The following is a 27,596-nucleotide window of genomic DNA, read 5'->3' on the forward strand; positions in this document are numbered from 1 at the left end:
AGTTAGCAACTCTATAGAATTCGATAAGACATTCTTTTTGTAATTTAATTTCATTGTTAAGGTGATGTCCAGAGAGGTTACAGTTACATACATAAGGTAGTAAGTACATTTCTTGTCAAACTTGTTACCTCCTCTCTCATTTTTCTCCCACTTTCCCTTCTCCCCATCCCTCCCACCAAGTTGTAGTTATTTTACAACATACATTCCTGTAAGTATCGCTGTTGCATTGTCTCACCCTTTATCCTTTGTCTCACTGATAAGACATTCTTATAATAACATTTTCACCAAAAGTTTCATTGATCCTTCGAAAAAGGAAATTTTTATCTAATTGTTTGCTGGATGAGTCAATATACTGAGTTCCTTGATTCCATTAGGAAAATATTCTTTATCCTAAACTAATTAATTTTTCTGTTCAATTTTCAGTTGGTGAGAGTTGTTTCGATATTGTTTAAAATTATGTTGGATACTTTTTATTTTACCCTTGTAGTTTTCTCAATATTTACATTAAACATTTGGAAGTTATATACATACATATTTTGAGTTGTTACCATTTCTAAGAGTATTCAACTTTTTATCGATATATAATTTTTGTTTTGTTTCTGATAGTAACTCTTATCTTAAAACCTTGTTTTTCTGACATTACCATAACCTCACTAATTTACTTTTCATAACTCATTTTCTAGTATATCTTCTTCAAGCCTTTTATTTTCAGTTTTATAACTTTATACTTTGTATGATTACAGGTTTACCTTTCTCAGACTTTGAAAATAGTATACTCCATTATTTTTTCATATTGTCTTTTAATTATTATATATTTCTGCTTTGCCTTTTCTCATATTTTGGAGGCCTCGTGCTTGCTTAGCATGTTCTCTACTATTAGAGCTGCACCCTCAGTGCTTTTTGCTTTACTTATTGTTTAGACAGAGTCTCACATTTTGCCTGCACTAGCATTGGGCTGCAAGCAGCCAGAATTACTTACTGCAAGTACTGTCATGTCTAGCTTGTTCTTTGAGATAGTGTCTTGCTATATATTTCCCAGACTGACTTCCAACTGTGGTCTTTCTCTCTTTGCTTCCCGAATAGCAGGAATTATAGGTATGAGCCACTGCATCTGTCCACTGTGACTATTACTTAGATTTTGAAAAAATAAAAAATAAGGGGTTGGGAGTATGGCCTAGTGGCAAGAGTGCTTGCCTCCAACACATGAGGCTCTCGGTTCGATTACCAGAAGGGGCGCTGTGGCTCAGGTGGCAGAGTGCTAGCCTTGAGCATGAGGAAGACAGGGACAGTGCTCAGGCCCTGAGTCCAAGGCCCAGGACTGGCAAAAAAAATAAGATTAAAAATATGTATTTATATTTGTTACTCCGAAGCTTAGCTACATCATTATTTGTTGTATATGTGTTTACATTTATTCTGTTGAAATTTAGTATGATTATTAAAATAATAGGATTTGCTTATAAGAAAATTTTCACTATTAACTCCTAGACTATTTCTCACTCTCTCTAGTCTCTTTATAATTCTGATTACATTTATGTTGGACCTTCTCATTTTATGATTTGTTATTCCTTTTTCATAGCTACAAATGATGATGGTACATTTTAGCTACTACTTTAAGTTCAAACTTCCACCTCAGTTCTTCTCTTGAGATGTTCTTACTCTGCTTTTAAAACCAAGTTTTCATTGTTCCAAATATGTGTTTAAGGTCTATAATGTCTTTGCAAACATTCCTTAGCTTCTCTGAAGCTTCTTCATACTATTGGTAGCCTTTTATAGTTCTTAAACGCTTATCAATTCTCTATATTATATTTGATAATTTGAGATATGTAATTCTCTAGAAGTTTTATTCAGCTATGGAGTATTTGTGCCAATTATTTCTTATTCACACACTTACTTTGTGCTGTAATTTTTCACTGTTTGGTCTACTGTTTGATGCCATTATCTGAAGGAGTTCTTGGGGATTTAAACTTTAAGGTTCTTTTTTTCTAATTTATTTATTTATTTATTGTCAAAGTGATGTACAGAGGGTTTACAGCTTCATACGTAAGGCTGTGTGTACATTTCTTATCCAACTTGTTCCCTCCTCCCTCATTTTCCTCCTTAAGGTTCTTTTAACCAGAGAGGAGTGCTCTTTCTTTTTCCATTGTATTTAAAACTATTTTAGTCCAACAACTTTGTTTTCCCTTCACCTGGGGTAAAAATTAAAACAGGCAAGTTTCCGTTGTAAAGCAAGATTTTCCTCAGATTCACCACTCAGTGACATTGTGGCCCTTTAGGTAAGTTCAGTTCTTGTCTCCTGACCTCGATCTTTGATCTGACACCCTATGTGGACAGGGAGATTCATTCTCTGTCCACTAGGAGGCCATGAACCTAATCTTTGGGTCTCCAGACATTTGCATATGCCCTGAGACCAGTCATTAACTTTTCTCTTACGAGTTATGCTTTGACTTATGATTTTCCAAACACTTTGCATAATATGTTGGATTATGTTATGCTGTAAAGCATAGGAAAGTATCAAGTTTGTCATAATGACAAAAATAGAACTCTAATTTATTGTATCTTCTAAGTTTTACCTAAGTTAAACTAGTTCCTTGTCAGATGACTGATCACTTTTTATTTTAAAATTTCTTTTTATGGTTATAGAAATGTAATGTTTCTATTTAAAAAATTATAAAACTTCACAGGAAATTACCAAAAACTTTCATCACATGTATGTATTGATATTAGGTAAGATAATATGAAATAGCTCTTCTATTGGTTAAAACCAATACCTTTACAATTCCTTCTTACAATTTTTTCAATAACATTTACATTGTTGAAATAATTTATGTATAATTTTCATGTATATTTTTTTCTTTTAATATGGTTGGGTTTTATTTGTACCAATCCTGAAGCTTAAACTCAGGCTGGGAATGTGGCCTAGTGGCAAGAGTGCTGGCCTCCTGTACATGAAGCCCTAGGTTCAATTCCACATATGTAGAAAAGGCCAGAAGTGGCGCTGTGGCTCAAGTGATAGAGTGTAGCCTTGAGCAAAAAGAAGCCAGGGACAGTGCTCAAGCCCTGAATCCAAGGCCCAGGACTTCAAAAAAAAAAAAAAAAAGTCTGAAGCTTGAACTCAGGGCCTAGATGCAGTGCCTGAGCTTTTGTGCTTAAAGCTTGAGCCACAGATCCAGTTATGGGGGTTTTGATGGTTAAAGTAAGAATATCACAGACTTTTCTTCCTGGGCTGGCATGGAACCATGATCCTCAGATTTCAGCTTCCTGAGTAGCTAGTAGAAATACAAGCATGAACTGATACCTGGCTACATAAATATTTATCCATTAAGGTTTTTATGAAGAATATGTTATATATCTGATAGCTAACATAAATGTCTTATTTGCCCATCTTGGAAATTTTTTTCTTGTTATATTCAATGCCAGGGTAAGCATTTTTCTGCATATAGAGCTTTCTAAATAGAGCTTTCAACTATTACAATTTTAAGAACCATGTTTCTTATCAGCAAACTCTACTTTTACATGTAGATTTAAAATTTACGTAGAACCTCTCTTGATTTCCTAATGAAGAATTTCAACATCTGATTAGGAAACACATGTGATGCTTTAGCTGTAACCAATATCTTATCTATTAGGATTTCTTCTTATTTATATTATCTGTTCTTGGCTCAAATAGCTCTTGGATACCATATTTTCTGCAATGACTAGCAAAATCTCATCCAACTCTTTCCTCTTGGAACATTTTTTTCAGAAGTCAGATTATGGCTAAGAACATAACTCAAATAATAGTGTGACTGCCTAGCAAGTGCAAGGCTGAGTTCAAACCCCAGAACTATTTACAAAACCTATCAAAATTAATTCTTCAATGAAATAGCTAACTAGTATCAAAGGCCTAAAACTAAGTTCAGTCAAGTTTTCAAATTTTATTCTATTTCTGTAGGTAGACAAATCAGTTTGTTACTGTTTTCCATGTTCCTTTTTATATGACCAGAAATGACAAATGTTATCTACATTTTTCTCTCATTAGACTGTTTTATTAAAATAATACCCACTATTATTATTTTAAGAGCTATTCTTTATCACATGCCTAACTATACCAAGATACATGGTAAACATGTATACATACACATATATGTATATATATATACATATACACAAACATGTTTGCATACACACAAATATATACACATATATATACACACATGTACACACACACACAACTGCCAACATGAACTTGGACAGATGAGGAAAAATGAGGTACAGAGGTTAGATTCACACAAAAATAAATGAAATGATCAATGTTGAAATGGGTTTGAACTAAATCCAGTGTATCCTTATAGAAATATAGAGGGGGGAATGAGGGAGGAGGTAACAAACAGTACAAGAAATGTATCCAATGCCTAACATATGAAACTGTAACCTCTGTGTACATCACTTTGACAATAAATAAGAAAAAAAGAAATATATATATGGCCAGGCAGTCAAAGATATAACTCAGAGATGCATAAAAAATGTTTTTTAAAAGAATCTCTTTTAAAAGAGTCTCTTTTAGTGTCTAGCGACTACTAAAAGAGCTGAGGACACACTAGCTCATCCCTGGTGCCATGGATAGAGTTTACTGGGACACCTAGCTACCAACCTTGTGAAAAATATTGCAGAGAAACAAATAAACAAAAAAGCTGAGAAAATGAATGCATGGCCCAAAGATGATTTCCCCTGTGGCTCTAGTTTAATCAGCAAGTAACACCCAAGAGCAGGATAGCTTAGCTAGTTCTTTCATTCAGTGCCATATTCAAGTGATGTTGCTTCACAGCTTTAATAGTCCTGTCAACGTTCATCAGGAAATCAGTGCAGACCTCCAGAATCCTGCCATAAAAACACACTGGGTTTTTTAATTAGTGCAGAGCAACCTTCAGCACACCACAACTCTATGTTCAATTGATGTGCTTCACTCTCACCTTTAGCTCACCAAGATTCAGACAGATCCAAAGGAAGCAGGAAAGGTTCAATGTGCACCCAGCTGAACAAATGTGTTTTGGTAGGTTTTACAGTAAACTGCTAATTTTTGATGCCCTAGCTCTTTTAAAAAATAAATGAATTATGGTAGGAAAATCTAACTCTCATCAACATGAGAGTTACAGGTGGCCCATATACTGGACACAAGTTCTGTGAAATGTGGAGAAGTCTATGTAAATTCAAGATTCTAATGACGTCCAGGTTGGTATATATGTGGAAAGTTGCACAGAGAATTATGCAGGGAGGAAATTAAGAGGTGAATTTAATGAGCTGGTTTTATTACTTCATCACAAATGGTATTGTTTACCAAAAGTTTTTATATATGTATTGTCTTTTTTGAAAAGTATGAGTCTCAATAGGTATTACCCTTGGTCTCTGAATGAATTGGTAATCTTACTGAAAATTTGTAGAGTCTTAACAAAGAGAAGGGAGATTTGACAGAAAGTATAAACACTTGCTGACTTGTTGCATTTCCTGAAAACCTGAGGAGTCTGATCTCTTTCTACTTCCATTGCCCATGAACTAGATGAAAAAGAAAATGTTCTTTCCATATTTGTGATACAATATCCAGGAATTGTGATCTTAACAAAAAAATACTGTTTTGCATTTGAAATTAAAATTAAATTATTCCTGGGCCTAAGGATGCGGCCTAGTGGTAGAGCACATGTTTAGTATATAAGAGGTCCTAGAATCAATACCATAGCACCAATAAATAAATAAATAGCTCTTCTAATGAAAGGAGATGACAACTGCATATTTTAACTTTCTACTAATGATCTCTTTGTCACAGATATTGGTTTCTCTAAGGTCAGGCAAATCATAACTGAGTTGATTTTTAAAAGTGTTATATTTGCTAAAAATCAATTGTGTTGAATTTAATATCAAATTTAAATTTCTTTCAAATAAACATATCTAACCCTAAGTAATATAAACATAAAAATCTTCTCAAACATTCCAGGTAAATACTCATGCTAATCATGAACTAAATTCCTCTCATTAAGAAAAATATTGGTCCCTTAAAATTCATGTACAAATTATGACTTTACTTTTATAATTTGTCCTGGCCAAGTAACTGGAACAAATTAATAAAAGGAAATTTTTTGTAGAAAACACATCTGAAAAATTGCTTCCTGCACTCTAATGAAGTCTATAGGACAACAAGCAAGCTCTTCATTTGTAATATTATGTAAAATTTCACCAGGTAAAATATCATTATTATTTTCCAAGGTATTTACTTTTATTTCTAACAGGAAACTTAGATAAGAGCTTCATTAGATGTGTTAAATAATTCCTGTTATGTCCCCAAATTTTAAGATACCCCAAGTGTTGGGATCCAGCCTTTGGACTTGACAGGGGATGGGCATTGGGAGGCTCCCAAGACGCCGCCCTTCCCCCAGCCCTGGGGAATGCAGAAGCAGGCCACAATTCTCTGGGTCCGGAACCAGAAGAACCGGCTTTGCAAACAGCCCCCAACTTTCTCGCCAGCCCATGCGCCCCCAGTCTCTCCCTGGCATGGCGCTTTCGAGTGATGTTAGCTCATGAGGGGGTCACATGGCAAGCCCATAGCCTACCGGCGTCCTGGCCAGTCAGCCTTCTCTTTTCTCTTGCTATCATTAGTCCTTGCCCCTGCCTTAATAAATCAGATTGCTCTTGAAGCTTCTCCGAGATCCGCGTATGCTTGGCTTTCTTTACTGGTAAGGAGTTGGGCAAAGCGTTCTCGTTTGGCTGCGTGCACGTGAGGTCAGTGCTGGCTTCCCCGCTCCACCCTGGCCTTGCCTGCGGGTCAGGTGACCAGGGGAGAGGGTGAGAAAGGGGGCTGTTAGAAGCTTAGCTGAGCCTTGATTCCCTCGCCAGGGGAGGCGACCCGAGCCCGACACCCAAGATCTGAATCTCTAGAATAGATAGGTAGGAAATAGAAGGGCAAATCTGGCATGTTTTGCTCTGGGTAACAATCTAAGCATACTTGTGTATTTGACAAATTAGGTTTGTGGCCAAAGTGGGATAAAACAGGTAAGGAAATTGAACTTATTAAAATTCTTGTAATTGTTGTAATGGGAAGTGACATCTCATAAACTTGTCCAAGAAGAAAGTCTGCCCTCCTGTAATAAAATCAATATGTTCAGAGAAATAGCATGAGGGTCAAATTAAGGGTGCTGTCTTCCTTAGAAGAAATATCAAGATATCTCTGGTCATGAGTAAACTTGTAAATGTGCCTGAGAGGGAGTTGCCTAAGCTGGACGCCCTGAACATGCTAGTTATTACTGTTCCTCTCCAAATACTTTCCTAAGGTGTTCTACTAATACCTGAAATTCTACCATAACTAGTTTTTTTTCTCTCCTTTCATGTCTTGTCCTATATAATAATGAGAAATAATACTAGTAGATTGTCAGTCATTTCTCTTTGGGTGATGAGTTGGGTGATGATTTTTAGTTGACATATAACAATAGTCCACATGCTTGGGGGTACAGTGAAACATTTGATTCATGTATGAAATGTGTAATGGTCAAATTAGTGTTGTTTGTATACCCATTACTCAAACATTTAGAATATTTTGTACTGGTAACATTCAAAATTCTATCTCTTACGCTGGAGATACAGCTTAATGGAACAATACTTGCTTAGTATGCACAAGATGCTGGACTTGATTCTCGGCACTATAAAAATTGATTTTAGCCAAAAATGTTTATTCTAGCAACATAAATTAAATTGTTAGTTATAATTACACTACTGTTCTATAGAACATTAAAAATCTTCCCAGATAACTATACTTTTATACACATAAACCAACTCTTCTCCCCTTCTCGATCTCTGGTGACTATTATTCTACTTCAATTATATGTAATTATTTTAGCTTCTATATATGAATAACATCTTATACTGGAGGAAGGATGTCTGTATGCAGAAAAATGAAACTAGACACCCATCTCTCACCAAATATGAAAACTCAAAAGAGATCAGACTTGAATATTAGACTCCAAACTATGAAACTTCTAAAAGAGGACAGAGTTTGATGAGCTCCCCAAAGGACAGACAAGAACCAAAACATAACCATATCAAGCTAAAAAGCTCTATCAAAGAAAACAAGCAACATAGTGAAGACACAATAAGCAGGATGGGATAAAATAGTTGCACAGTATTCAACTCATAGGGAATTAATGTGTCTGAGAATTTAATACATTGTTTGAGGAACAGAAAAAAATGACAGTTAAAGGAAGGAGGAGGAGGCAACAAGTTTGACAAGAAACGTACTCACTACCTTATTATGTAACAGTAGCCACTATGTACATCACCTTGACAATAAAAATTCAAAAATAGAATTTTTTTTAATTTTGACACTATGTTCAATTTTTATTCAATAAAATGTTCACATGTAATCACTAGATTACAGAGATGATTAAGGATAAAGGAATGTTAGAAATAAACAGGCTTGGAATTTGGCTTAGTGGTAGAGTGCTTGCCTAGCATGCATAAAGCCCTGGGTTCGATTCCTCAGCACCACATAAACAGAAAAGGCCAGAAGTGGCGCTGTGGCTCAAGTGGTAGAGTGTTAGCCTTGAGCAAAAAGGAAGCCAGGGACAGTGATCAGGCCCTGAGTCCAAGCCAGAGACAGACAGACAGACAGACACAGAGACAAAGAGACAGACAGAGGGAGAGAGAGAAAGAGAGAGAGAGAGAGAGAACTGGTACTGATGGCTCATGCCTGTAATCCTAGCTACTCAGGAGGCTGAGATTTGAGGATTGTGGTTCAAAGCAAGCCTGAGCTCTTATCCCCAATTAACCACTCAAAAGCTGGAAGTGGCGCTGTGGCTCAAGTTGTGGAGCACTGGTCTTAAGCACAAAGAGTCTCAGGGACAGAGTCCAGGCCCTGAGTTCAAGCCCCACAAGGGACAACAACAACAACAAAAAAAATCATGACAAGTAAAGGGTTAAACAACAGAAGACATTCTACAAGATAACTTGGCAGATTTATAAATTCAGAATGTTATCAGAAAAGGTGATTTTGAGAAATGGAAGAAATTCAAAAAATTAAAGAAGACAATTTTAGATTGGATCTTAGTTTAGATAGACTACCTACAAAAGGCACACTAGGAAAAAATTAAATACATATTGAGTATTCCAGAATGTTACAAAAGTAGTCATTTCATCAGGCATGAAATTGCAATTTCAGCTACATAGAGTGTTTTCTACAGCAGCACATAAAGTGTTAGGATGAAATATTTTGCATAAAATATACCATCGTAGTCAATGTGACATATAGGTATGAATTAGCTTTTAACTGTAAACTATAAGCACAGTTAGCATTTGAAAGTCTTTTTTTTTTTATTTGCCCAAAATGCCAGCTTTCTTTTTTTTTCAAAGTTTTATTATCAAACTGATTTACAGAGAGGTTACAGTTTCATACATTAGGCATTGGATACATTTCTTGTACTGTTTGTTACCTTGCCCTCATACCCCCCTCCCTCCTCCACCTTTCCCTTTCCCCCCATGAGGTGTTGAGTTCACTTACACCAAACAGTTTTGCAAGTATTGCTTTTGTAGTTGTTTGTCTTTTTTTACCCTGTGTCTCTCAAATTTTGATATTCCCTTTCAATTTCCTAGTTCTAATACCAGTATACACGGTTTCCAATATACTCAGATAAGATTACAGAGATAGTGTAGGTACAACCACAGGAAGGTGATACAAGAACATCATCAATAATAGAAGCTACAGATACACATGGGACGTTGAAAGTAGTTACAACTGTGATATAGCAATCGTCTCCATAACATGGAGTTCATTTCACTTAGCATCATCTTATGTGTTCATAAGGGTATAGCTATTGGGCTCTTGTGTTGCTCAGCTATGACTTGCCTAAAGCTGTACTAATTATTCCCAATAAGGGAGACCATAGAGTCCATGTTTCTTTGGGTCTGGCTCCCTTCACTTAGTATAATTTTTTCCAAGTCCTTCCATTTCCTTACAAATGGGGCTAGGTCATTCTTTCTGATAGAAGCATAAAATTCCATTGTGTATATGTACCACATTTTCCTGATCCATTCGTCTACGGAGGGGCATCTGGGTTGGTTCCAGATTCTAGCTATGACAAATTGTGCTGCAATGAACATTGTTGTGCTGGTGGCATTACTGTGATTTTGTTTGTGGTCTTTTGGATAGATACCCAAAAGTGGGGCTGCTGGGTCATAGGGGAGTTCTATATTGAGCCTTCTGAGGAATCTCCATACTGCTTGCCAGAGTGGCTGAACCAGTTTACATTCCCACCAACAATGAAGTAGGGTTCCTTTTTGGCCACATCCCCTCCAACAATTGTTATTGTTAGTTTTCTTGATATATGACATTCTTACTGGGGTGAGATGGAATCTCAATGTTGCTTTGATTTGCATTTCCTTTATGGCCAGTGATGTAGAGCACTTTTTCATATGTCTCTTGGCCATTCTCATTTCCTCTTCAGAGAAGTCTCTTTGTAAATCTTTAGCCCACTTGATGAGGGGGCTATTGGTTCTTTGCGGTTTTGTTTTGGAGGAAGGTAATTTTTTTAGTTTAGCATATATTGTAGATATGAGGCCTTTGTCCGTTGAATGGCCGGTAAAGATCTTCTCCCAGTCTGTGGGCTTTCTGTTTATCTTGCAAGCTATGTCCTTTGCCGTGCAGAAGCTCTGCAGTTTGATGCAGTCCCATTTGTCCAACCTTTCTTTGATTTGTAGCCTTTCTGGATCTTTGTTAAGGAAGTTCTGTCCTGTGCCAAGGAGCCCAAGTGTATCTCCTACTCCTTCCTTTAGTGTTTTCAGGATGTCTCTTTTGATTTTGAGGTCTTTAATCCATTTGGAATTGATTTTGGTGCAAGGTGATATATAAGGATCTAGTTTTAGTTTGTTGCATGTGTTGAGCCAGTTTTGCCAGCACCATTTGTTAAAGAGGCTATCTTCAAAAATAGAATTTTTAAAAAAAACAGTAGCTTTTCTATATTTCAATGACAGAGTGAGAAAGAAATGGGAAAACAATCCCATCCACAATAGCCTCAAAAAATCTAAATACCAGAGGATAAACTTAACTAAAATCTCTATACTACAGATTATAAACTATTGAAGAAAGAAGTTGCAGAAAACACTAGAAGATGGAAAGATCTTCCATGTTCAGAAATCAGCACAACTATTAGGAAAATGATTGTACTACCAAAACCAATGTACAGATTCAATATAATTCCCACCAAATCACAAAAATATATAAGTGAATAAATTCATAAATACTAAGATTCAAATGGAAGCATAAAAGACCCCAAATAGTCAAAATGCTCTTGAGCAAAAAGAATGATATGGAAGGTATCACAATATCTGATTTCAATATCTGATTTACACTACAGAGTAACAGTAACAAAACAGCATGGTGTAAGCACCTGGAAAAAAAAGGCAAACATGTAGACCAATAGAATATAACAGAAGACCCAGAAAGAAACCCCCCAGCTATAGCCATCTTATTTTTGACAAAGGTACCAAAAAATCTACATTGGAGAAGGGACATCCTCTTCAACAAACTTTGCTGAGAGAAATGGATATTTAGTAACAGATGATTGAAACTAGACTCCTAGAACTAGATCCCTACTTCTTCTTACCTTATACAAAAACCAATTTAAAACGATCTTTTTTGCTTGAATCTTTCCTAATATTAGATATCAGGAACAAGGGACTAGGAATGTTACTCAGACTGTTGTAGATAATGAGGAGGTGGGCTTGTCTCATTTGGATAAAGTGTCTATCTTAATAGGACCAATCTTTTGAAGTTAGGAGCTGTTCTTAAGCATTTATAAAATTCCCAAGTAAAGGATTTTCTATGTGAACCTGATATTTGATTCCAAGTACCTAACCTTTTCTGAAAGTGTTATTGGTGAAATTGTTCTTCTCAGGAAGATGACAGTGGTTGAAGATCTATCGATAGCAGGAAGGTAGCTACCAACTTTCATTCCAAACCTGGAATAGTCAACACTGGGAGCCCAATAGAGAGCTCAAGTTCTATTTTGTCCACCAGAACTCACTTCGAGGTGTGAGCAAGTCAGTGTTCTTGGGAGCAGCATGTCTAATAGTGTGACTTTCTTAAATGATTGTTGTGAGGTATTATCATTTTTATAAAACAGTTCCAAGTAGAAATTCCTGAGCTATTTCCAGGATATTTCTTACCATCAAGGGATTACTATAGTAAATTTCAAGAGTTCCAAATTCTAGCTGTGCCTTTTAATAAAAAAAATGAAGAAAAAAATGTAAGACATAAAAACTTTGAAACTACTACAGAAAAAAATATAGGGAATGCATTTGAAGATATAGGACTAGGCAATGACTAGGACTGAAAAGGACTCCAATAGCTAAAAAATAAGAACAAGAATTGCCAGATTACAGGTTACTTCTGCACAAGGAGAGAATTACCAGAGTCAAGAGATAACCTGCAGAATAAGAGAAAATCTTTTCCTGCTATTTATTAGATAAAGGATTTATCTCCAGGGACTGGGAATATGGCTTAGCGGTAGAGTGCTCACCTTGCATGCATGAAGCCCTGGGTTCGAATCCTCAGCACCACATTAACAGATAAAGCTGGAAGTGGTACTGTGGCTCAAGTGGTAGAGTGCTAGCTTCAAGCAAAATGGAAGCCAGGGACAGTGCTCAGTTCCTGAGTCCTAAGCCCCAGGACTGGAAAAATAAAATAAAATAAAACAAAAGGATTTATCTCCAGAATATATTTTTAAAAGCTCCAAACATTAAGCACCAAAAAGATAAATCATCCAATTAATAAATGAAACTGGATTAAACATATGTTTTTTAAGAAAAAATGCCCAATAAACACATGAAGAACTATACTGAGATTATATCTTACCCCAGGCAGAATAGCAGCCACTTAAGAAAATAATAAATATTGACAAGAATGAGAGGGGAAAAGAACTGTGGGTGGGAATGTAAATTATTCAGCAAATGTGGAAATTACTAACACAGTTTCTCAAACTAAAAGTGGAACTGCCACATGATCCTACTATACCATTCTTGGGCATAGAGCCAAAGGAAGATAAATCAACATAAAATTGAAATATTTTACATCCATTTTTACTGCAGTACTATTGGCAATATCCAAGTAATAAGAATCAGCTTAGGTGCACAACAGTAACTAGATAAAGAAATTGCACTATGAATATATAATAGAGTATTACTCAACTCTAAAAATATTAAATTATTTCATTTGCAAAAGTGGACAGAAATGGAGATTTTCATGTTGCACAAGATAAGCCAAGCTCAGAAAGCTCGTACTTTCACTTTTCTATGAAATTTAATATTCAAAATAATAAAAAGAGCCAGGTACTAGTGGCTCACACCTGTAATACTAGCTACTCAGGAGGCTGAGATATGAGGATCACAGTTCAAAGCTCACCCAGGCAGAAAAGTCCCTGAGAGACTTTCATCTCCGATTAATCACCCAAAAACCAGAAGTGGAGCTATGGCTCAAAGTGGTAGAGCACTAGCCCTGTAGAGAAAGTGCCCGGTCCCAAAGTTCAAGCCCCAAGACTAGAAAAGAAAAAAAAAAAAAAAAGCCTCTCTCTTGTCCGACTGGAACCATGGAGGGTGCCAAAGAGAAGAAAAAGAACGTTCCTGCTGTTCCAGAAACCCTTAAGAAAAAGCAAAGGGGGTTGGGGATATGGCCTAGTGGCAAGAGCGCTTGCCTCGTATACTTGAAGCCCTGGGTTCAATTCCCCAGCACCACATATACAGAAAATGGCCAGAAGTGGCGCTGTGACTCAAGTGGTAGAGTGCTAACCTTGAGCAAAGAGAAGCCAGGGACAGTGCTCAGGCCCTGAGTCCAAGGCCCAGGGCTGGCAAAAAAAAAAAAAAAAAAAAAAAAAAAAGAAAGAAAGAAAAAGCAAAGGAATTTCCCTGGGCTGGAAATAAAGCTCCAGAGAAAAACGCGCAGGAAAGATGTTTTGGAAGGCAAGGAGGGAGCTCATGTATGAGAAGGCTAAGCACCATCACAAGGAATACTGGCAAATGTACAGAAGTGAAATCAAAATGGATAGAATGGCCAGAAAAATGGGCAACTTCTATGTACCTGCAGAACCTAAGTTGGAGTTTGGCATCGAATTCAAAGGTATCAGTGGTGTGAGTCCAAAAGTCCCTAAGGTGTTGCACCTTCTTTGCCTTCACCAGATCTTCAACGGCACCTTTGTTAAGCTCAATAAAGCTTCAATTAATACGCTGAGTATTGTAGAACCACATATTGCATGGGAGCACCCAAACCTGAAGTCAGTAAATGAGGCATCTTCAAGTGTGGTTATGGCAAAATCGATAAGAAGTAAATTGCCTTAACAGATAATGATTTGGTTGCTCTTATCTCTTGGTATATCATCTGTATGGACGATCTGATTCATGAGATCTACACTGTTGAAAAATGCTTCAAGGAAGCAAATAACCTCCTGTGGCCTTTCCAATTATCTTCTTCAGAAGGTGGCATAGAGAAGAAGACCACCCACTTTGTAGAAGGTGAAGATGCTGTCAACAGGGAGGATCAGATGAATAGACTTATTAGAAGGATGAACTGAGGAATCTGCCAAGCTATTTTTGTAGTTGGGTCTGTTAATAAACAGGGATGCTAGCAAAAAAAAGAATACCATAATGAACCGCACTAAAACTGTCTAAAAAGGCTGAAGAAGGAAGGAGGCTAAGAAAGACTAATAGAGGGGGTGAATTTGCCGAAGTACATTAATAGGCAAGTATGTATATGCTACAATAAAAATACTTTTGTACAATTAATTTATACACAAAAACCTCTTAGGATGACTTTGGAAGCTATACATTAAGAACACAGTGGTGCATGCCAGTCATCAGCAAGGAGAATGAAGCAGGAGGATCACAAGTTTGAGACCCGCCTTGGCTACTCCTTGCCAAGTGCTGGTGACTCACACCTGTACTTCTAGATCCTCAAGAGATTGAGGTCTGAGGATCCTGGTTCAAGGACAATCTGAGTAGAAAAAAATTAAATTTCAATGGCAAGAGCCAGGTTTTTACTGAATTCGCTCTTAAATAGAATATCCTAAATAAGAGTTTCACATTGGCCTTTGTCATGAGCCAGAAATACATTTTATTTTGTTAAGCCACTGGGAGCTCAGTGTTGTTTTCTTTTACAACAGTACTTATCATAATGAGATGTTCTATGATTTAAGTATCCAAAAGGTACTAAATTTTTAAATCATGGCTATTTTTATTAAACCCAATTTTTTTTTCAAATTCCTTTAACCACAGAACCTCTGTGGTTTTGTTTTTATTTTAACTAACAGCTAGTAGCTAGTAGAACTCATTTGCAAGTTTGGGGAAAATCATACTGTATTTTTTCACTTTCCAACCATCTAGAAGTTTATTCTAGCAGACAGAGAAAAACTAAGAAGCAAGCAATAGCAAGGACAATAAAGAAGAATTCAGCTAAGAATTAATAAGAAGTGCCAGTATGGTAACAACACTAATTTGTTTATAATTTTGTGGGGGTTTCTTCTATTTTCATATGCCATCATCTTAGAAGAAAAATAATTACTAACAATAGATTTGTTCATCAAATTTTTGATCACTTAGGACTATATCAGAACAATGAGTTCTAACTGGCTTAAATAATAAAGAAGATTCACCAGTATCAGAAGGAGGGAAAAATCTCAGGACTGATTCGATCTGACTGCTCCATGGGTATCTTCAAGAACTGACTTGCTTGTTTTTGTTTTCTAGTTTTCCTTTTGCGATATCAGCAATGACATATCTGGGGTGTATCTGGGATGTCTCCCCAAGGTAGGTTCCTCAGATTGTTACTATGAACACTGGAAGTGGGAGTGCACTGTGTAAGAGGACTATGAGCCTTGGTCTCTTTCTCCTTTTCTTTTCTTTTTTCATTTTTTTTTGACATATTATGAAAAGTTTCACTCTGCCACACATTTCTAGCTTTACTATCTGTCATCCCTACCAGAGATCTGAAAGTTTGGCTTGCCCAATCATGGACCTCAAAACTAAGGATCCAAATAACCCTTTTTCTCTATAAGTTGATTATCTCTGGTATTTGTTACAGACATGGACACTAACTAGCTCATTCAGTAGACCTCCTCATGTAGTGAATGGACTAGTCAATAGTTCTAGGACTTTCATCCATGCATTGTAAGAGACTTTAGTTTTCCAAAGCTCCAAAGAAACTTTGCTCACATTTTGAAAGTCTAAAGTTAAAACCCCTTGCTGCACCAGTACAGATATCACGTTTCCTTCCTTGCTTTCTTTCTTTTCTTTTCTTTTGCCAGTCCTGTGGCTTAAACTCAGGACCTGAGCCCTGTCCCTGGCTTCTTTTCACTCAAGGCTAGCACTCTACCACTTGAGCCCCAGTACCACTCTGGCCGTTTTCGGTACATGTGGTGCTAAGAAATCAAACCCAAGGCTTCATGTATACGAAGCAAGCACTCTACCATTAGGCCATACACCCGGGCCCCAGATCTCACTTTTTAGTAAAACGCCATGTACTGGGATTGTCCTGACTAGACACATAAACCAGGGCTCTCCCTTGTACTTGTGAGTGAGTTATATCCTCCCCCATACCACATGGTGGACACATGCTAGCAGGAACTGTGAGGACAGTCATAAAAGCAATTTTGAATAACATAGTAAGAGTGAACACTTAGAGATGCTATGTATCAGGCACTCTGCTAATTGTTTAAATGTACTAACTTGTTTCATCCTCACAACTCTATTAAGTACTGTTAAACTCATCTTACAAATAAAGGTATTGAAGCATAGATTCTATAACTTCCCTAACATCATCAAGAACAACAGATAACAGAACTGGGCTTTGATTTGGTTAGCCAAGATACAGAGTCTATGCTTTTTCTCCATTGGGTTAAAATTTTTTTCTAAAACCCAGAATGCATACATAAAGTACACACAAACACACGCATACAAACACACACACATACGTATGTATGTAAATATACAGATACTAAATATATATTTATTTATTTATATGCATGTATTTAAGCCCCATAAATACTGTTATATACCAGGTGAGAATTCCATTTCTTCAGACCTCATGTTCATAGCAAAGGTGCCATCTGGCGTTAGAACCCTTTAATTGCAGTAAATGCTGCCAAGTAGAAATGAATATTCATAGACAATACAAGCTTAACTTGCAAAGTAATTTAAAACCTTCCAGCATTCCTAGCAGAGCAGTGAGTAGCTGCCTCGCCTGAGCCATTGGCGCTCCCTATCATTCCTGAAAACGCAGCTAAGTCATCTCAGAATGCAGCTCCCGGCTACCCCTGCACAGTAACACTCCACAGAACCTACAAATACAACTCCTCAATGGAAAGCCCTCCATTCTCATGTCAAGAGACAGAGCACAATATGGGATTTTTTTTAATTTAGAATTGATGAATTGTGGTACAAAAATGCTACATACCAAGTAGCCCTAGCTAGTCTAGCTATGTTATAAGTGGTTGAACCAAGAGGCAACATTTTTTTTCCAATTAGTGGATAATGTGTGATGATTGCCCAATAAGTGCGCACATTATGGCATACTCTTTCATTTAATTTCTCTAGATGCTTTGTCAAACCTTGACTGTAGAGCTCATCAGCCATGACAGAGACCACCAGATATAATACCTTAAGTAGAAAAATCAATCCTGAGTTTGCTCTGCCCTTTTAGAATCAGCAATTATAGATTTAAAAAATTATTTCCACCATTAACCTCAAACTGGAGCAAGGTCAGTAGGAACAATACCCTCCAAGCCCAAACCTTCTGTAACATACATAGTCACAATATCCTCCAAGCTCAGACCTTCTGTAACATACAGTCACAATACCCTGCTAGTAAATCAGAGAAGCAGCTAAACTTATTCACACTGACACCTAAATAACTCTCCATGAATCAACATTTTAAGTGAGTACTCTTTGAAGAGTAATGAATTATTGAACATACACAATTCCAACACTGTAAGCTTAAACTTTAGGCTATCGATCATGGTGTTAACAGTGTAATTTTATTACACTTAAACTGTCCAAGGGCTTCTGAGAAAACAGTTCACATTCAGATCACAAGGATTACATAAAGGCAGATTGCACAAATTCACTGCTATGTAATATCAACATAGTCAAGCACAAAAAGTAAGACATGAAAAGAGAAGGCCTGGAGTTAGTTCTTTGGTATATGCCAAGCAGTGTGGAACTTGTTTGCCTTCTAACTGGTGTGTCCCAGGGGTGACTGTGGCAATAGGAATTTCTCACAACCTTTGTAGATTAGGAATATTTCTGACCATCAGCATCTCAGTAGGTGACAGTGTCACTGAATGAGCCTCAGCTCCTCTCAATAGCTACCTCAACTTCATTCATTGGTAGCTAGCAAATTTGCCTCTTGGAACTTAAGTCTGAGTTATATATCAAGCCAGGGATATAGCTGGATGGATATTTCTATATTGTTTCTTTACATAATCTCAAAGACTCAGAAGTTTAACTATGTTGTCTACTACTAAACATGATAAGCTTTGTTGTAATTTTCTAGTGCATCTGAGATATCTCTCTGGAGTAAACTCTTCCCTTTGTTACAGGAGCTATTCATGGATCCCCTGTAGAGCATCTTCAGCTTTCTTTGGCAAGCCAAGATCCTATCTCATCCCCCTACTCTCTTGTCAAGTCTGATGGCCCACTTCTAAGTTGGACAATGAGCAAAAATATATGGAACTCTGCCATGGCAGAAATATTTGGAAATAGTAGAAGTATCACCTTGATTGACAGATGGGCACATAGAACTTTAATCCTTTATAAAAGCAAACATTAATCATCTCTGCTCTCTTTGTATGTATATCATACCCCAGTTATTTTTTAATAATCGGTAGTCTGAACTCATTTAAAAGAATTCTCTATGCTCCACACAGTTGTTGGAGCATCTGCACAAGGCTGCCTCTAAGCTTAGCTTCTTCTGAGGTCTATTAGATTTTGAGGGATTGGGATGGAAATGCTCCCAAAATTAAAGATATCCCAGCATGGATGAAAGTTCCCAAAGATCTTCAAGATCCACAGTTGTTCCCCATCCAGATGCACTTGCTGGAAGGTGTCTGTGGTCTCCAGGGATCTCAGACCTCTCACAGCGAACAAGTGAGCAAACTCCAGCTAAAGGCTCTGAAATCTTCCAACTTCACCAAGGTCATAGTTTATGACTCTAAATTATATAAGGATCAGACCAAGTGGATGTTGCAGTCCATGATTGATAGACAACGCCTGCAGAAGGATCGAGGAATTCAAACTTGAGGCTGCCAGGAATTCCATGGAAACAGACCATGGCTATGGTCTACGTCTGCCATGAATTTCTGGTGAATGCAAAATGCATGGGACTGTGTCGTGTTTGGAGTCTTGCTGTGAATATCTTTTCCCGAAATTGCAATGAAAGAATAAAGGTTTTAAAATGCAAAACAAACAATTCTCTTTGGTGAGCATGATTTTTTCCCCTCAATGTGCATCTTACCAAGCAAAACTTACAGAGTTCATCTCAGGCTCTGAGACTACATATTGGTAATGAAGATTTCTGAAAAGGAATCTTAGTAACCCAGGACACAACTCCACAGAAGACATCTCAACCAGGATGTCAGTGTCCAGTTTGCAGTCCTTCAGTCTCCCTCCAAAATGTCCAATATCCACATTCTGATCTTCTGATTCCTTAGACATGGCAGCAAAAGTAGCTGTTCTTAAAAACTCACGGTCATATGAAAAGAGGACATATGATAAGAGCTAAATTTTCTAAAGCCACTGCTTCAATGGCTTATCATAACAAGTTGGCTTGACTCTCACTCTGGTTACCTTATGTAACAACAACCATGACTGTGTGCTGGATACAGTTCTAAATGTCTTACCTATATTAAAGCCACTGAGACTTCACATGTGTGGTTGTTATAGAGAAGACCAATGGGTAGGAGAAACATGGTAGCTCATCTTCCTTCTGCTCTCCTACCATCTCTTCATGGAAGTCAACGAAAAGAATTGTAATGTCTGAAGAGCCAAGCAAGAAAGGAAATAAAAGGACTGAATCACCTTCTGTCTTTAGAATAAGAATGAACTGTGGTGGTGATATACAGAGGTTGGAGGACTGCATACATTCTGCCTGTGTACTGAGCACTTTTTTTTTTGTAGTGACTGTGAACATAGTAATAAAAGTGGAGAAAATGGCAATCTGCTTTTTATTAGCACCATGTGCAAGAGATTCTAAACAATGTCAATAAGATGCTACTGTTGCTCTCCAAAAAAACAAAAAACAAATTGATCTAAGTTCTAAACAATTGTAGCTTCTGCTGAATTTTAATATGTAAGCTTCAAATTTGCACATCTTTTTGTTATTCTTTAATATTGCATTATGTATGACTAGTAAGGCAGAACATTCCCAGTTATACAGTCAGCCCTCAACACATGCAGACTTCAGCTTCACACATTTGTCTTGAGGAAAAGTTGATACTAGGTGAGAACTTTCAGCTCATTTGAGGGCACAATTTGACTCTTCCCTCTGTAGCGCTGCAGGTCCTACTTGTGCAGTAGATTCAGAATGTACAGTGGTAGCACTGTGATGGCAAGCAAAGAAAGCGAAGCTGAAACACTTCAGTTTGACATGCTATCGGACCACTTAAAATCTGTACTTCTTTGGAACTTTAGATAAAAAATAAATCATTCGTGTCTGTGTCATATTTGCACTGGAAAATGCTACAGAATGTTGGTGTAACAGAGGAAAGAAAGGCTTTTCCAGGCAAGAGGAAGCTATGCCTTTGATAGACAAATTTTGAAAACTTAATAAAAACTCAATGTTCAAAGCATTGTGTAATCCTGAAGGAAATGTGGCACAAGGTACGAAACTTTTCCTAAGTATCTGTTACTTCACATGGAGGGAGGATCTGAAGCTGAAATCTCCATTACTTATGAATGAAACTCGGCTGGAAAATCTGTCTACACAATGTACTATACACAATGTACCATGTGAAAATTCAAAGAAGATAAATTTGTTATAGACAAAATTGGGAAAGTTAAAGCTCCAAAAGCAGAACTGTATTGTTACTAGTTATTACAGTTCCAGACTAATACCAGGGTTTTTTCCTTTTTGTACTGTGATATTGATTATGTTTGATTACTGGCTTAATTGTATAGACAAATATTTTTTAAATAAATTAATAAATTTCCTAGCTACTCAAAAGGCTGAGATATGATGATAATGGTTCAGAGCAACCCTGGGCAGGAAAGTTTATTAAAAAAACTCTTAGCTCTACTTAACTACAAAATGCCAGAAGTCGAGCTGTGGTTCAAGTGATAGAGTATATTGACCTTGAGGACAGAAGCTCAGGGACAGCACTCAGACCCAGAGTTCAAGCCCCAGAATCAGGAAAAGAAAACACATTAAATTTCACTGGGTGCCTGTGGTTCTAACCTGTAATTCTAGCTACTCAAGAGGGTGAGATCTGGGGATCATTGTTCAAAACCATCCTGGGCAGGAAAGTCTGTGAGACTCTTTTTTCCAACTAATTACCAAAACGCTAGAAGTGTACCTTTACATTCAAAACCATCCAAAGCATACTCAGTCTCTCATGACTCAAATCAACAGTGATTGCAATGTCTGTATACTTGGAAGTAGTCTGAGAGGAGAAGTCAGAAACTAAGGCTAAATTAGCTTAGCCAGGAAGAGTCTGCTTGCATGTTTGTTTGGAGACTTTGGGGCTAAGCAGGGGCAGATGGCAAACAAGAAGGCTCACTATCCACCCCACCCCCACAAGCCACCAATTCCCACTACTGCTGAGCAGCTGCATGACACCACTATGATTACGAGACTAGAGATGGAGAGACCCAGGCAGAATCCACGGGTGCCACTTACAGTTGTGTGATTGTGGGCTGGTTTTTGCTGTCTGTTTTCCCCTCTGAAAAGTGAGGGGGTGGGCCTTCGATGGCCTCTGAAGCCCCTTTCCAACCATAACATTCAATGGTTATGACTCATTGGCTGTGGCAGCTTAAACTATGGATGGCCCTCGATTTGTGCCAAATTTACATTGCATCAAAGTGAAGAGACAAACAGCCACTGAGCCAGAGACTATGAGTTAATCACCAAGGCACATTTGGATAAATGCAAAAGTATCAGGTTCCTGTGTAAAGAACCAGGTGTTTTACATAGTGTGTGTTGTTCTTCCATAAGTGTTGGCTTCTTAGATCATGTCTACATTCATGAGTCTTTTTGTAAACCTGTGTCACAATCTGTGGAAACAAACTGACCTGTTCTCTTTCTGTGCTACCTGGAACTCCTCTGGTCCAATGGAACCAATGCCGCATAGAAGTAACTTATAAAATGGTTGCCTATAAATCTAGTTTACACAACAAATATTTCCACATGGAAAGGGGCCAGGTTTCTGGTATTTAGAAGTCCAGGCCTGATCTTGGAGTGGTCTTTTTAAATCGAAAACCAAATGTGAGTGAGCTCATTTGCTGGAACTTCATTAAGGAGAATCCATTTCACTGCCTTGGCATAAATTAGCTGGGTGAGTTAGCGAAATGTTCTGCCACCTTTCATTGCAACAACAAGTTGAACCCAGCAATGGAGGTCAGAGAGAGAAAGAGAGAGTCCTGGACCCTCTGGGAAAATGTGGAAGAAGAGAGATGTGAGGGATGTTGGATTCTTGGCTAGAAAGCAGTGAAAGGAGAGACTAGAGTAGCCACAGTGAGACAGCAGACCAGTGATGTTCAGGGCAAGAATTAGGAGGGTCCCGTGACCTTGCTGAGGCTGTAGTGGAGGAAAGAAGTTAGAGAGATGTCTGCAGGGGACAGCAGTGTGAGTGTAATCACAGCCCTCCCTCAGACCAGAGGCTTCAACCCACAACCAGAAGCAACCTGCAGAAGGCTCCTCTCTCCTTGGTGTGTGGAGTGTCTAATGTTAGCTCCTTAGTTCAATGAACTCTTTAAGACACGGACGTCCACGGGCTTCTTTCTCATACCTCTGAAAGTGAGAGAAGAAAAGGAGTCTGCTAGGAAATCAAGGCAAAGGCGTCTTCTATAGAGGTTTTTGCATCCCTCACCAGCCTTGAGCAGCCCCCTGTGCAGGTACATAGACATCACATCATCATGGCCTTGAGCAGTTGTGCTGAGAGCTCCTGGGCTTCACATCATGGCTTATCACCTCCAGAAGACTTACAACAAAAACAATGGGATGCTGCATTCCAGAAGTGTGAGCTGGACGGGGCACCCAGTCAGAGGAGCTACACAACATGGGGGAAGTGGGTACAGACCACTTAGAGCCTCTGGTTGGATCTAGGGGTCTGATCCAGCCCGCAGGATGTCCAAATGATCTTGAGAGTCACATAAGTCCCTCCTAGAGACACCTTATTAACTCATGCACAATGCACTCTGGGCAGTGCCCTCCCTTGGGACCCCCTTCCTATTTATCAGGAGCTCTGTTTATCATTTTCTTCAATAAATCTTTGCCATTTCGCTACATCTTTGGTGTCCATGGACTCATTCTTCAAGACCCTAGAGACAAAGAACCTGATCCAGATATTACAGTTTGGGGGTGTTAAAAGTACCCTGAAGAGGGCTTTCATTCATGATCATGCTTGCTGCTGATCACCATCCCAGCAGCTGCCCAATCTTCTCACCATCTCATCCATCACACAAGACCACTGCCTGTGTGTTAGACCCCAGACTAAATAGCTTATTGAGTTCTCCACTTGTGCATCCCTTAAACAGCCCCAAACACTCATCAGTATTGAAACTTGACACCCCCCATGCTCACATAGGTGTCTCCTTGGAAAATGTGCCAACCACCTCCTATATTCCTGCTCAATAATCCTGAAAATCACCTTCCATTTCCTTTGTAAATATCATCCAATTAGTTAGGGCTTTTCACAGCTTTACTTCTTTGTATTCCTAAACCTTTTTCCTCTCCTTCCTCACTGTCAACAGACTTACCCCAGTCTACCACCCTCCATTCCCTGGAGTAAAATAAACTTTCCTCCACAGCCTCCCCAATGATACTCCACCTTCAGTCTTGTTCCTTTCGATCCTTATGTGCTTGTAGAGCACACCTTGGAAGATGCAAACATAATCTGGCTGTTCCCTTGCTTAAAACCCTTTGATGATACCAAACACAGGGTCAAAAGCAAGTGATAAAAGTGGAAGAAAATATATGTAGCATCTGTGACAAAGAATGATATGCCTAATTCATACTGACCACCTGTAAATTGGTGAAAGGATAAGAAATGCAACAGAAAAGTGAACATAGGACCTCTATTCACTAGGAAAAGATCAATAAAGCTGTAAAAAGATTCTTTAGCCCTAGTTGTCAAGTGTATGCTGTTGATATCTGTGGTTCCCACAAGCTTACACCCATTCCCTGCTCTGGGAATATATCTTCCTTTCCCAAATGTTCATTTTCAGTTCTACCCTGTAAGCATACACCCTTCCTTCTTAGGACAAACCTAGTCTAATCTTGTCTCTTCACAGAGGGTCTTCAAGCAACTTCTAATACTCAACACCAAAGAAATGCAAAGGAGACAAAATACAGAGCAGAACTGAACATCCCTAGCAATAAGTCAGACATTTTATTTGAAGGAGTGAATTTGACCAAAGCATATTATAGGTGTACATAGAGAGAAAGGGAGAGAGACAGAAATGACCTGCTGAATCCCCTTACTATGCATAATTTAATATGCCAACCAAAAAAGTTAGATAAATGAATAAAATTTCTTTATAAAAACAATAAATAGAATAGAGGCATCATAGAAACCTGATACAATGCAGTTCACTGCAATTCTGTGAGACACTTTAAGTTAAATAATGTCCAAAAAAATAATAATAATGTCCAAAACCACACCTTGGTCCTTTGTAAAGGACTCTAGTGGACTCACCTAGCTCAAGGCATCAAAGATCGCTTTCTGATATCCTTGCTAGAAAGCCCCTTGGTGCATGCACTTGGGACTGGATAAATCTATCCTTAACATGAAGACTGAAGTGCACTAAAGACATCCGCTGCTCTAGATGTTCCATTTCCAAAGGAAGAAACTTTTGCTTGAGAAGTTCCCAGAAGTGTGTATGCTTCTTTACTGTTCCCTTGGAGCCTTTGTCAGCTGTGCTCTAAGAGAGTCTACCATGAGTCTTGACCATCTGTGAGTTTGTGCTATAGGACCTTCAAGTAATGTCAGTTGAAATATTGGGATCATGATGGTGGAGCACAGTGTCTAAAGAATCCTTCAGCGTTTTGCTGTGGGGTTTCACACAAAACCTTGCACTGGTCATTGTGTGCAGCCCTCTCCTCACCTAGCACTCAGCTCACCAAGCACTCAGCACTTTTCTCATATCTGAGGTGATTACTGTTTGCCTTTAAGTTCAAGGCCTTGTTGCATGTCACATCTACCACATAGATACAGGGAGAAAGTATGGCAAATAGTTGAGTCTAGATGTTCTAGAATGGGAACTTAACTGACACAGGGTGGAAGGTGGGAGCAGTTCTCCCATCCTCTACTCAGTGTGAGTGCTGGAATGCAAAGTTGCAGTCCTATGACTTTAGCCAAAGCTCAAACAGGCTCAAACCTAACCTGTAAAATAGGGGCAGGCTGCCACAAAACCAAAGGTCAGGTAGTCAGGACAAGAGGTGAAATAAGCAGTATTACTAAGTGTGTAGGATAATGCTTTCAAAAATACACCATCCCAGGTTCCTTTGAGCTCCACTGTCTAATCTATTACATGGTTTAGGGGCTTTTATAGGACTTGTAGTTTGCTTTTTTACTTTTGAGGGAGAATATTTTTCTTGTTGGCCAGTGGTTGACTGTAGAGCTTGAATTCCAGGCCTGGGCACTGTCCCTGAGCTCTTTTGCTCAAGGCTAGGGCTCTGTCACTTTAAGCCACAGGTCTACTTCCATTGTTCTGGTAGTTGATTGGAGATAAGAGTCTCAGGGACTTTCCTATATGGGCTGGCTTTGAACCATGATCCTCAGATCTCAGCCTCCTGATGAGCTAGGATTATAGGTGTGAGCGGCTTTCATCCAGCTTTTGGTGGAGGCAGGGGACATTAAATCTCAGTTTACTCTTAAAGTAAAATCCCCACATAAATCACAACATTATTTGAAGGAGAATTAAATAAAATGAACTATACTGTCATTTTTTGAAGGGTATGACATTAGCCAGGCATAATGCCACACACCTTTAACCCCAGCACTTAGGAGGCTGAGGGGGAAGATTGCAAGTTTGAGGTCAGCCTGAGCTCCCAAGAAAGGCATTGTCTCAAAACAAAAACAACAAAAGCCAAAAAAAGAAAGACAAAAACCTTTGTCCAAATGTGAAATACATGTTTAATGACTAGAGAATGTCTGTAAGGAAAAGGAAAAAGAATTAAGCCAACCTTAGAGTTACAGTTATTATTGTCATATAATTATATTTTACCCTATTTGCTGTATTTACCTAATCATCTCTTCATCAGAACACTGTTACCTTGAATTACCAAACAAGGTAGTTAAATAGCTGGAGACAGCTCCATTACCACAGACTCTTTGTCAAAGCTGGGGATTGAATAAATGCATTTAGCCATTCCATTTTTCCCCTGGACTATAGGATGGACTAATTCTAAGATGTGTATCTTGGTAAGGAAATACTTACAATCTCCATCTTTTTGCATCAATGTATATACTCCATCATAATTGCTTCCTCTAGTCTGAAATTTGGGTGAAAAAAAAATCAGGTGACATTCAAATCTGGAATATATTAAATACCATTGGGTTTGATTCAGATTTATAAACAAATGATTTTCCTAAAAACATGAAGTCACATAAAATCTTTTACTATTAATGCCTTGTTCTCTTCTGACACCATAAATAAACCTCATTTCCCCTGGAGGATTAGTGAGAAAAACTGATTGGGGGGGGGGGGGGGGAAATCCCTTTCTGCAAAGATATTAGGTAATTGCTACCTGCTGCCTTAGTTCCTAATGAGGAAAGTAAACAAAGTTTCAAGTGGAGCCTTTCTTGGAGCTCTGCATTTGCAGCAGACTTCTACTATCTTGGCATTTCTACAAGGGTCTGTTATGTGATTTGTAGTGGAACTAGCTGTGGTGAGCAGCTTAATCTCTACCAGTGCCAGGTAACCATCAGCCTTGTAACATTTAACATTATCTGCTCTTGCTTCTACTGGATCTCAAATGTTTCCTTTGTAGCTAAGCTCCTATGACTTTGGCTAGCCAGAGAACATCCGTTACTAGCCTGGGTATTCTCCTTCATTTTCTTTTTCCACTTGCAGCATATACATGAGGGTGTCTGCCATAGGCAACACACTATTCAAGTTTCTGTGAGAACTAGAAGGACTGGCACAGAAATGCCATTGAAATGCCTACATAAAATGAAGTCCCCAGAAAATGTTTGGTATAAGAATGAAAGTAATAGAGGTATCGCTGTGAGGTATATACCTAGAGGAAATGAAATCAGTGTGCTAAAGAGATCCCTGCTCCTGAAGCACTGTTTACCATAAATAAGAAATGGAGGGCTGGGGATATAGCCTAGTGGCAAGAGTGCCTGCCTCGGATACACGAGGCCCTAGGTTCGATTCCCCAGCAC

General features: G+C 38.3%; 1 protein-coding gene and 1 pseudogene across 1 annotated transcript; both read left to right on the forward strand.

Annotated features, from left to right (window-relative positions):
- Positions 1-13,595: 13,595 nt before the first annotated feature.
- On the forward strand, positions 13,596-14,573 carry LOC125360798 (annotated as a pseudogene).
- Positions 14,574-15,177: 604 nt separating this feature from the next.
- On the forward strand, positions 15,178-19,293 carry Dppa5 (developmental pluripotency associated 5). Its single transcript, XM_048358648.1, has 3 exons — positions 15,178-15,204; positions 15,745-15,804; positions 18,979-19,293. The coding sequence occupies exons 1-3, from the start codon at positions 15,178-15,180 to the stop codon at positions 19,291-19,293; spliced, it is 402 nt and encodes a 133-aa protein (XP_048214605.1).
- Positions 19,294-27,596: the final 8,303 nt, after the last annotated feature.

This window comes from Perognathus longimembris, chromosome 12 (assembly GCF_023159225.1).
Source record: "Perognathus longimembris pacificus isolate PPM17 chromosome 12, ASM2315922v1, whole genome shotgun sequence".
Classification (NCBI taxonomy): Eukaryota; Metazoa; Chordata; class Mammalia; order Rodentia; family Heteromyidae; genus Perognathus; species Perognathus longimembris.

Excerpts from the sequence above, each read along its gene's own strand:
- Dppa5 (XM_048358648.1), top strand. The coding sequence starts at position 15,178 with ATGTTCTATGATTTAAGTATCCAAAAG. Across the intron at positions 15,205-15,744 it reads ATGATTTAAGTATCCAAAAG|TTTTCCTTTTGCGATATCAG; the intron begins GTACTAAATTTT and ends TTTGTTTTCTAG. Across the intron at positions 15,805-18,978 it reads ATCTGGGATGTCTCCCCAAG|ATTTTGAGGGATTGGGATGG; the intron begins GTAGGTTCCTCA and ends GAGGTCTATTAG.